General features: G+C 39.8%; 1 protein-coding gene across 2 annotated transcripts in view; it reads right to left on the bottom strand.

The window, feature by feature from the left end:
* The window catches only part of VPS50 (VPS50 subunit of EARP/GARPII complex), an 86863-nt gene that overhangs the window by 17525 nt on the left and 56491 nt on the right, over window positions 1-12847 (bottom strand). For both annotated transcript variants that reach the window (XM_026675681.2, XM_087946364.1), the window contains exons 21-22: window positions 2292-2413; window positions 958-1038 (exon numbers count right to left, since the gene is read on the bottom strand). In XM_026675681.2, coding sequence (XP_026531466.1) covers window positions 958-1038; window positions 2292-2413 — 203 coding nt within the window. The remainder of the gene's footprint in view (window positions 1-957; window positions 1039-2291; window positions 2414-12847) is intronic.

Here is a 12847-nt window from a genome sequence, read left to right on the forward strand (position 1 = left end):
TGTAGAGCGCATTGCAATAATCAAGACGGGAAGTGACCAGGGCATGAGTGACTGTGAGTAGGGACCGTTGGTTCAAGAAAGGGTATAATTGGTGCACAACCCACAGTTGTGCAAAGGCCCTCCTGGCCAAGATCGCCACGTGCTCTTTGAGCAGGAGTCGTGAGTCCAGGAAAACCCCTAGATTATGCACAGAGTCTGTTTAGGGTAGTGTCACCCCATCCAAGACCAAAGGTGGCAATTCTCCCTGAGCCAACGAACCCCAAATCCAGAGCCACTCGGTCTTGCAAAAGTTGTTTCAACCTGTTGCTCCCCATTCAGCCCCTAACAGCCTTCAAGCACTGTGAGAGGGAGGATACAGCAACACTTAACTCACCACGTGCTGAGACATACAGCTGTGTATCATCAGCATATTGGTGATATCTCAGTCCATGGTGACGGATGATCTCACCCAGCGGCTTCATATAAATGTTGAACAGGAGCGGAGAAAATACGAAGCCCTGCAGAACCCCATAACACAGTGGGCAAGGACTGGATCTCTCCCCTCCTATCAACATTGACTGAGAGCGGCTGCAGAGGAAGGAAGTGAAGCAAGACAGCACAAAGCCTCCCACTCCCATCCCCTAAAGCTGCCCCAGGAGAATCCCATGGTCAATGGTATCAAAAGCCGCCGAGAGGTCAAGTAGAGCAAGGATGGATGCACTACCCACATTCCACTCCCGCCTGCCATCTTTGTTACAAGTTTATTTTGTTCATGACAGAGAAAGAATTAAATTAATTCTACTTGACCAAGTAGAATGCAGGGGAAGGTAACATACATTTTCAGCAATCCTTAAAATTGTTCTGATAGATACAAAATACATCTTAAATCCCCATATTTTCTCAAGATAAATTTGAGGATACATCAATCTTCCCATTTTAATCCTCTTGCAAAAATTCTAGCAAAATTCTTTGACTTACCAGATCAATCAAGCTTTCCTGGATTCTATTCAAGGTGGTACGAAGCCTACTGCTGCTAAGTCCAAGTCCTGTTGATTCAAACTAGAAAAGGGAGGGAATTTTAAGCAACAAGCCTTTGGGTGAAAGATAAATAAATACAAGACACTTTACAATTTGTTCATACCTACTGCCACAGACACACACACACATGCTCTTCATAACCACCACCACCCAATGAAATTACAGAAACATAAAATTAATTTATTCACCAATCCTATCCATAAATAAATAGATAAATTAATCTTGGTACTATAAAATATACAATTAATATTGACATAAGAATTATCTACTGATTTGGAAGATAGTAATCGGTGTTGTTTATAATGCTTCAGTATGGTTATACTTTGAGACATAGAAAAACCATGTGAAAACCCAAGTAAATGCAAATCAGAAGGAAGAATTACTACTTAGCAACATCTCGTCATATCTGTGATCACCAACTTTTATAATGCAGATTTTCAAGAGACCTAATGACCACAGCCAACTCTATGCTCTCTGAAGACCATGGAACAAACAAAAAAATATTTTCTCTATAAACTAGAACCATATCACTGAGGTTATATAGCTAGTACCATGAACTTCATGGTATCATATTGAGATAACTGCACAAATAACTACTTTAATAGTAACTACTTTAATCTATTTCCATATGCTAATAATTAAGTCAGACTTTTTTCGGGTGTAATGATCAATATTAGCATAATACAAAGCAGGATCTTCGCAACAAAGTCAGTGACATATGGGAGGGATGAAAATTCAACCTGAAGTTTTCCATCTTTTGACTGAATTTTTCATTATATTTGGAATTGATGAACATGTGACACCATTCACCTCTTATTTTTATTCTTCCAGGAATTTTTTTTTCAAAGCATAACAATATAATATCAATCCCAAATAAAATATTTCCATTGGTGTGAAAGCGTTGCCTTTCATAAGCAATACATTACATTGTATTTATCATTGTCAGTATCTTCCATCATTTTTATTAAGAGGCATCAGGTTTAAAGCTCGTAAGATTTGAAAAATAATTAAACCAAAAATCTATTTCAGAGTACCTTATAATGTCTCTTCTTCATCAATGCTCAAATTACAAAAGCCTTATTTTTTTGATTACATAGACTGCATAGAAACATTTGGGGGAGGGGGAAATACTCTTAACAAGCAAAGTAACAAAAACACTTCCGCGGTCTTTGTAATATTTCACAGGCAATATACCATGCCAGCTACAACTAATTTCATTATTTTCCATTTATATTGAGCTGAAAATTACTAACTGTATATTTATATTTACTTACTGTGTTATTTCGGCCAAAAAATGTATATATTGCATACATATAGTAGTCAAAAAGCTGCGACATAAAGTGAATCACATCAAATGCAATGGGCTTCAAAATATTCATCATTTGCATGTATTTACCTTGGAGAAAAAAACAAAAACAACTCAACTTTCTGACTCAAGAATATCCATATATAATGCCTATCTACAAAATTAAAACCAGATCTTAAACCTTATTATAGTTTTCCCCAAATGAGAATGACAAATGCATCCAGCAGATCTAAGGCAGCCAGTTGGCACCATGGTTAAGGTATTGAATGACAGCATTATAAATTTAACAAATCAAACTAAATAATTATTAAAAATCTTGAATACTAGACATCAATAAAATATCCATAATTTACATGATTGCTGGGCACCATCATATATTCGAAGGTTATATGAATTAAGATCTAGGGTGAACTAAGATCTAGTTAGCTACTAAAATAAGTGAGATAGCAGTTTTACTCAATTGTGCTTTTCCTCTGAAGCCCTCATTTCCATTCAAGTGCGTACATCCAACAGTTTCTCAAACTTCTAGAGTAAGGTTTTTTTTAAGATTCAGAGATTGTAAATGACCCCCAGGAATGGTATAAAAATAATGTTCCCCCTTCTTTTTATGACAGAATAGATCTGATTCTGAATAGTGTACCACATAACTAAAATCCAACACATTCTACTACCTGTGCTAGTAATACTGAATGTAGGATTTTGTTCTTGCTGCAATAATTGAAATGCTCAGGTGATTGTCAGTATTCTTTCAAATATATCTTCATTTTTACTTCTGCTTTACTGAGAAAGGCAACTCTGGAAAGAGATAAGGAGGTCCATGTATAGCATAGGCTATCTATTCATATTTTTCCTAACTATGAGACAAAAGCTATGATGAATGGATTCTTCCCTTTCTTGCCTTCATTAAATTCATTAATTAAATTCTGCATTATTTTTAGCTCTGTGACCTTACTTTTTATGCGACTCCTCCATTTTGATGTCGCCTCTATTCAGACAATATACAACAAACCTTCCAGTTAAGACTATTGGGATGGGTAGGTTTTTGGGGGCAATTACAATAGAATAAATATGTACCAGAAAACAGAAAAGTACACTTTACTTTGCCACACAGAATGAAATAAATCATCTTCTCCTGATGGACTGAGCTATTAAGTTCAAGCTTATTCCCTTATTAAGGTATCATTAAGTTCCCATTTGTGGCGCAAATTATGTAGGATGTAATGCTAGAATTTGGCAGAGATATATATGTCCAATGGGATGTGTTAAAAATGCTGCACAGAAGACATTTTTCCTTTCCAAGATTCCCAAATACATCTTCTATTCTTTATTCAGTGCCATATCTTCTACCACAAATGTCAGCTAATATTTCATGCAAAAAGTGGCTTCTTGGTTAAAAGTAAGTAATTATACAATATGGACATCATAAATCATGGAAATAATCAGGAAATTATAAATTATTTATGCTGAATTTTCCAATGAAAATCATATCTTAAAGAAACATACCATAATTATAAAATATTTTATAGGCCTCAGTGTAAGAGATGCACAGTGTATTTTTTAACTCAAATGAAACCAAGAATAGAACTCTTCAGTCATATGAATGAACACTGATCTCTAAAGCTTCTGGGTGCATTGCAAGGAGTTGTTTATTACTTACAAAACTCTTCATGGCAAAGAGCCAAGCTACTTGCAGGATTGGTTATCTCCAATTCTTTTTGCCTTTTCCTGACAAGAATGGCATATGATGTGTCTTTCTATTAAGCAATCTTATCTAATGAGTCATGCCTTCTAAACCATTGTGCATACTGAGTAGAATAACACACACACCCCAAAAAAATCATTCTGGGCTTCTGTAAAGCATTGAAAATGTGGGTTATACCTATAGGCATTTGACCAGGATACAAGGTAAACCAATTTTTATCAGGACAACTAAAGCCAGACAACTAAAGCTCATATAACTATCACTACTGGGACCAGCAACTCAGTCATTAAGTAAAGTGGTCACTAAATGAACTCTGCTTACAATCTTGCTTTCAACTTGTCTTTGTTTTCATCTTATATGTATTTACACTAACTTGTAAGACACATACAGTATACAAGAGAGTGCACAAGTGAAAATATATAGGTGATACTCAACTTATGACAATATTTAGCAACCATTCAAAGTTACAACAGGCCCTGAAAAAACTACTTATAACCCAGATTCAAAGTTCTAATGCCTGACCCTCTCCCCAACAGTCATGTGAATACATTTTAGGTGCTAGACAACCAGCCTACATTTACAACTGTTTGTGCCACTTCCTGTGGTTGGTCACACGACTATGATTTTGTTGGAAATTGGGTGTTACTTCCAGTTTCCGGCAATAAACTGCTGAAAAAAGGTCATAAAATTGGGTACAGTCATTTGATGACACACTCAACTACTGTCACAATTTACAACCATAATTGCTGGCTCAATTATGGTCATAAATGGAGAACTACCTCTATGTGTATTGCCAGATATTTTTCTTTATCTTTTTCAGGTTGCTTTGATTGTTTAATCAACTTCTTCAAATATTCTATACTTGCTCTGGCTTCGGCTATTCTGTTATACAAACATAAAGAAAGGAAGTAACCATCAGAGAGAAAATAATTCAAGATAAGATTATCCCAAATGGCTTATGAAGAAGCTGTCTGAGATTTGTCCTTTACAGTCTAGCAAGGTGATAGCAGGAAAATATTTTTGAATTATATTTTGAGAAAGAAATTAAGTAGCAGGATATACCATGGGCCATATCATATTATATATATATATGAGATATCTTGTAAATTCATCATGGCTTCAAAAATGTGTGTGAACCTAACTGGTGAAAGCTGAAATTCTAAATAAAAATTAAAAAATCCTAATTTTGGAAGCCTCTGTTCGCACACTTTCCAAGATTCCTTTGGGACATCCCTGCTTTTTACTCTTCCAAGGCTTTCATCAAGCTGTTGATGCTGGAGTTGGTTAATACATGAAAGCACAATTTTGCCGTTTTTCATCTTTATTTGCTTTAGGCTATTACTATGAGAATGAAAACAAAAGTTTCACAAATTCAAATTCAAACACAGTTGCAGGCATGCCAATTAGCAATTTCTGAATACAGAACAGTAAAATCTATCCAGAATGCCACCACAGAAATAATTGATACTACAGGATTAATTGTAATAAACATTCTATTAACCCATATATTCTACTTTGAGAAACGTTTTTTTTTAAATTTCTTCATTAAAATGGGCAAACAACTTTTTCTTAGCTGAATCCCATCTTCAGCCTTTGGTAACATGTTATAAACTGCACTCCAAAATACTGGCAGAGCAAAGACAAAATAGTGGGTACTGCTAGGCTAAATGTGAAATATGATTATTTTTAACTTAATTACATTTATATTAAGAACCAGTTTGGAGTAATAACTAAGGAATCGGGCTACAAACCAGGAGACCCTGCATTCTAGTTTAATCTTAGGCACAAAGCCAGCTTGAACCAGTCACTTTCTTTTAGCCCTAAGAATATGATAATGGAAAACCATTTTTGAAAAAACCTTGCCAAGAAAATTGCAGCAACTTATCCAGGCAGTTTCTGAGAATCAGATACGATTGATTGGAAGAAAAAAGTTAAATTCAGTTCACTGAACTGAATGTCTTTCCTCTCTATGAATTTAATTATTTTCCCCACCGTCAGGTTAAAAGTTACAGTTTGACTACAATTTGAGAAAGGTTCTGGAAGCCTCACACAAAGTCTGGGGAATTACTACCGTGTTTCTCCAACAATACGGCCTCCACCAATAGGAAGGCCCAGCATGTTTTTTGGGCATAAAATCAAATTAAGCCCCTCCCCCAAATTTAGGCCTATCTTAAAATATGCAAAATAAGGGGAAGGGCGGAGACTTGCCGTTAGGAGCGCCCGCGGGCAGGAATTCCTCGCCACCAGCCGCTCCTAACGGGCGATCATGGCGAGCGTGAGAGCTCCCTACTCCCACCAAACACCTTTGCTGCAGACACCTTTGGCACCCGCCGCTGTTGCTTTCCCTTCTGCCCATTCCGCTGCCATGTTTGGAGCTGCCGCTTCCGTGTTTGGAGTGCCGCCGCCATTTGGAGCTCCAACGCGGAAGTGGCAGCTCCAAACATGACGGCGGAGCGATCTTTTATTTTGGTCCACGCGAAGTTCAGAGCGAGCAAGAGAGGAGACTGCGATGCTTCCATCCGAGATGGCAGCCTCACTAGTGGATCACAACGTGGCTGGAAGCCCAGTCGCCGGGATACGATGGCAATCTTTTTGGAGAGAGAGGAAGGGAGAGAAGAGTTGCGAGGAGTAATTTGCAGGAGGAAGTGCTCAGCACGTGAGGAGCGCACGCGGGGGAGAGATGGATGGGATGCTGGACGCGCTGGGTTGAGAGGGCGCGCCCCTCCCCCTCTCCGGAAAGGTGGGATCGTAACTCTCGGGGGAAAAAAAAAAAAACAGTGCACGGGCTCCTGAAGCTGAAAGGCACGATGGGGCATGGCCAGAATCCTCCGGCTCCGGGCAAAGGGTCGGGCAATGAAATGCACGGACGAGTGGAGGAGACGAAGCCATTTCCGGCAAACATCCCCATTGGGAGCGCGCGAAGCTTTGGAAGTTGTGGATTGGTTGGAGCTCATGGCGGGGGCGGGCTCAAAGGAGGTCCGCGGCAGCAGGGTTGCCTCACCCACCCCTCCCTTCCCATGTCAACAAGCGGGCGCCTGTGCCGGGGTTTTGCGCGTCTTTTCCTCTCATGCGCGGTATTTGCTTTCCAGCGACGCCCGGGTTTGGCCTAGAGCCGGTGGTGCGGCGGCGGCGGCGTGATAAAAAGCGGGCGGCCTCTTTCCCCCCTCTCTCTATGTATGAAAGAGCTCGCCTCGCTCAGAGCGTTTGGCGAAGCACACGAGTTTCGCAGTCAGAGAGGGAGGCGGCGGCGAAAAGGACGCGGCGGCAACGGCAGGATGCTGCAAGTCAGGACCTTGCATTGAAGCAGCCCGGGGGCACATAGCCACCTTCCTCCAGCCCACCTTGAGGATTTGCCTTTTGTTGTTGGTATACTTGGCTTCAGGCTCCTGTCGCCGCCTTCCCTTTGCCTTTGAAGGTAAAGTGAATTATTTTAAAACCTCCGCTCATCCCACCAGGGCCGCAGCAGAGCCGTGCGGGCTGGGCAGAACCAGGAAACATCCGCGGCTCGCTTTCCGGCTCTGACCAGCTCGCAAGGCTCCGGCGCGACCCTGATGGGATGAGCGGAGGTTTTTAAATAATTCGCTTTACCTTGAAGGCAAAGGAAGCGCGACAGGAGCGCCTGAAGCGAAAGTGTCTCTCTGGGCTCCGGTTGCAGGGAGGAGCCCTGACTGGCCGCACATGGCTGCGCCAAATGCCGCGGCGTTAGCAGCAGCAAGGGAGAAGGAAAAGCAACGGTGATGGAAGGTCTTCCGAACATCCAAGCTGTCGCCGCCCGCTCACCCGAGGATGCAAGGGGGAATTAAGTCACCCCGAAAAGACGGCCTAGCCGGTTTTTCGGGATCAAAAAAAATAAGGCCCGGCCTTATTATGTGAGAAACACGGTAGTTCAGCCTACCCATGTAACTCCAATAATTCCAATCCTTCCTAAATGGACAGAACTACAGTAATGGAGAATAGTTCAAAAGTCATTCCCTTATAAAGTCTTGCTGAGATTGATTCTCTCCCCTCTGATATCTGTGTAAGCCTGATGAGGGAAGTTACCAACTGTGTTGGGATGAGGCATCATTAGCATACCAAGCTAAATACCATTATGCTGGGCTAGGCTAGGCTGGGCTGGAAATATCATGGAAAACTAGACTCAGAAGCCGGATGAAATAGAACAAGATGAAGCTGAATCCTAATTAAACAGGACTGTTATTGGTTCAAAGACCATCTAATTCTTTGCTGGCTCCAAATATATCTCAGGTTGGGGATATTTCCCACAAAGGAACAAGTTGTATCTCATTTGTACCCCTAGATTCGCAGCTACAGCTGGATACACATATGGAATCTGTGTCTTAAGGACTTTTCCCTAGTTGTGACTCAAGGTACTAGTTGCAGTCCCATCGGGAATAAGGAGTAAGAGTGATTCATGCCGATAGAGGAGAATATTTGTAATGCAGGGTTGAATTGTGGGGTACTTGGTGCTCTGGGCTAACAGTAAACAGGCCAACCAAAGAACCATCAAAACCACTCTCACCAACCCTGACAGAACAAGCCACTAGAATATAAAATGAGAGGAAATCCAATACTCTACCAGGACTGATGATGTCACTTAGTTTGGATAATGAAATGTCTACATGAAAACAACCAAGCTCAGAAAGCATCAAGGACCCCACAGTGATTCTTGCCCTGGTCACCATTAAAGTTTATAGCAATGCTCTCTCTATGGTGTTAACCTCTGAAAATTACCTGGAAACTGCAACTGTAGTTGGCAAGAGAAAACTAACAGCCATTCACTGTATTGTTTCCTTGAGGGATATAATTGATAGTGTGTGTTTAAACTTGAAAGTCCACGATGGCTTGTCTTTTAAGAACCTTAGTCAGGATGAACTGTCCCATCCAATACATTGATCCCAACTGAGGATATCATTTTTTCCCTAGTGCTATGAGGACAAATCACCCAGAGGCACTGATTTTCAATTTCAGTTCCACTTAACAGAATAATCTCTCCCCCTGCATCCCACTCAAAATGAGGTCAGCACCAATTTGGCGTCGTGCTACAAAGCTGTTAGAGCATTCAGTGTAGCTTTTGAATATCAATATCATATAAAGTAGGTGCAATATATAATCCTCATTATAGGGTTATAGGCCCAAAATGAACATACAAAAGTATAAGATGGATTCAAATCTTATATTATTATTCATATAAATCAGGTTTTTTTTTATGATTTCCATATTTCATATCCAATTTTATTCTGGAGAAGGTATCAACATTCATACGTAGCTTTTCAAAAATGATGTGCATCTCTATTTTGTGCTGTGCCTAGATTATTATAGCCCATGATGGGCTATAATCACACCAGATGTGGCATGCAGAGCTCTTTCTCTCTGAGCATGCGAGCCATCGCCCCAGCTCAGTTCTGCGCACATGCACACGTGTTTCCCGCCAGCCAACTGATTTTTGGGTCTCTGCCACGCATGCGCGGGGGCTAGGTGGATACACACTGGGGTCACACATGCATGTGGGGGGAGCACGGGCATGCATGGCAACAGGGCACACATGCAGAAGTTACACGCATATGTGCTTTGGACACTTGATGCCGAAAAGGTTAGCATCACTAATTATAGCCAACTAATATTTAAAAGAAGTGCTGAAAACTTCTGCAACATACTTGCCAGGCTATCTAGTGATACTTTTTTTTTCCAATTTTAATTCTCTGTACCTACGTAGAGATTAATTTATTCTATTCATCTGTTTTGATGATTCAGATATCCATTCATTCTAATTTCCCCTTGCCAAATAGTATGTACATACATACATACATACATACATTCTTAAGTTTTCGCGGGTAGTTACATGTATGGTATTCAGCTTTGTTCGGGTAGACGAACACAATACAGAAGCCTGATGATGGCAGATGAGATTCTGCTGAAACGTTGCTACAACTTTAAAAGCACAACTATAATGACGTGGGAAAATACCCAAACAAAGCTGAATATCATATATATATATATATATATATATACGATAAAAGAGACCCTTGAAATCATCAAAAATAAATACCAACCAGCCAAACACCTCATGGAACTAACAGAACACTGCTTAACCAACACATATTTCATATACAAAGGACAAAGATACAAACAAATAGAAGGAGCCCCCATGGGATCACCACTGTCACCTGTCATTGCTAACCTGTTCATGGAAGAATTCGAATCCAGAGCCCTGGCCAATGCCATCCTCAAACCCAAACTATGGTTAAGATACATCGATGACACATTCGTGATTTGGCCCCATGGACAAGAAAACCTAAACAATTTCCTAACACACCTAAACAGCGCACACCCCAAAATCAAGTTCACCATGGAAACAGAAACAAACAAACAACTACCATTCCTAGATGTACTAATCTACAAAAAAACAGATGGCACACTAGGACACACCATATACCAGAAGAAAACACACACCAACCGCTACCTCAACGCCCAATCCCACCACCACCCAGCACAGATAAACTCCGTGGCTAAAACACTAATTACCAGAACCAAACGCCTGGCAGACAAGACACACATTAAGGCTGAACTATGCACCCTGACTAAAGTACTGACAGCCAACGGCTTCCACAAAAGCAAAATCACCAGCTTGATCCACAAAAACACACTGAAACATAATAGAGACCCAGAAGATGAACAGACCTATGGAACAGCTGTCCTGCCCTACATAAGAGGTACTACAGACAAAATTAGTAAGGTACTACACAGACATCACATCAGGACTGCCTTCAAAACAGACAGAAAAATAGCAGCCATCCTTAGCAACCCCAAAGATAAAATTGACCTGGAAAACCAAGGCGTATCTACGAAGTCCCCTGTGCATCATGCCCGGCCACATACATTGGACAGACCAATAGAAGAATAAGTACCGCCTGGATGAACACAAAAATGCAGTCAAAAAGCTGGAACACACTTCCTCACTAGTCCAACACATGGAAGCTACAGGTCATAGCATCAACTTCAATGGCACCAAAACCCTGGCCACTATGGAAAACCCTAGCCACAGAGTCATCAGAGAAGCCATAGAGATTGAAAAAAGACCAGAAAGCATGAACAGAAGAGATGATTCCACCAGGCTGTCAATCATTTGGAAGCCTGCACTCACAAACAAAAAAATCTCCACACCACAAGCCAGGCAAACACCTGGGCACAAACAGATCCCCCTGATACCTCCAGCTCAAACACACCCCAACCAGGCACCCAGATGAAACCCAGCTTCCTAACTAATGATAGCCGTCCATTTACCCGAAGCCAAGCTGCACTAAAGACCTCCATTAAAGTAACACAATGCTGCCAGCCAAATCAAGATACAAAAAGAGCCAAAAAACAGACAGAAGATATTAGAGACACCAATCAAGCAGAACACAGCAAACTCCGAGACCAATAAACACAGACCAAGACTCCCAACCAATCAGGATGAAGAAAAACCATTCTGGCACAGCAATAGGCTGCCCCAAATTTAAATCTGAAACCACTGTAAAAGTCTGACTCACAGATGAACACTATACAGAAGCCTGATGATGGCAGATGAGATTCTGCTGAAACGTTGCTACAACTTTAAAAGAACTACAATGACGTGGGAAAATACCCAACCAAGCCGAACACCATACATGTAAGTACCGCAAAACTTAAGAAAACATATATATATATATATATATATATATATATATATATATATATATATATATATATATATATATATATATATATATATATATATATATACACACACACACACACACACACACACACACACACACACACACGCACACACTTTATTATTTATTTATTTTTTTAAGTTTTAAAATATTTTATTTACAAGAAAAAATTAAAAACAAACACAAACATACAATTATACAAAAACAAAAAACAAAATACCTTAACAAAAAAATAGAAGATTTGGAAAACAGACAAATGGAAACCCGGGAGATGAGCTAATTAGAAACGAGTTGCCACTAGCTAAGCATGAAATGAACATCTTAGATCAGGAGGAACTAAATGGAAGCTACAATATACAGAACAAAATTATTTTGAACACCCAAATAAGCCTGGTAGGTGGCTAGCGTACAAATTGAAAAAAGAAAACCAAAAAAGAACAATATACCAATTAGAGGATAAAAATGGAATAATAGAGACTGATTTGGAAAAAAAGAAGGTAAGGGAGTACTTTGAGAAACTTATATAAGCAAGATACAGTTGACCTAAATAAAATAGAAGAATATTTGAAAGAAGGAGCTTTATACCCGCTACCAGAAGATAAAAAAAAATTACTAAACAAAGAAATAATTCCAAGTGAATTAAAAGAGGCGATCAAGAAACAAAAAAGCAATAAGGCACCAGGTCCAGATGGATTCCCAAGTGAGCGATACAAAGAGATAGGAGAAATATTAGAAAATGTGTTGCTAGAGATTTGCAATGAGGTATTACTGGAAGCTAAAATTCCAGAATCATGGAAGGAAGCTTATATAACACTGATACCTAAAGAGGGTGCAGATGCCAATCAAATAAAGAATTATAGACCAATATCCCTTCTAAATTCAGATTATAAAATTTTTATGACTATAATGGCAGAAAAATTAAAGTGCTTAATGACAAAATCCACCCTGATCAAAATGGATTCCTTCCTATGAGGCAGATTAGGTATAACACAAAAACGATAATAGATATTCTAGAATTTTATGAATTGGACCCAGGAAACCAAGTGGCCCTTGTTTTCCTGAACGTACAAAAGGCCTTTGATAATCTAAATTGCAATTTTATGAAACATCAGATTAATTTGGTGGAAT

The sequence above is a fragment of the Notechis scutatus genome, chromosome Z (genome assembly GCF_049901735.1).
Source record: "Notechis scutatus isolate UNSWTSFEM ecotype Mainland chromosome Z, rNotScu1.2, whole genome shotgun sequence".
In the NCBI taxonomy this organism is placed as follows: domain Eukaryota; kingdom Metazoa; phylum Chordata; class Lepidosauria; order Squamata; family Elapidae; genus Notechis; species Notechis scutatus.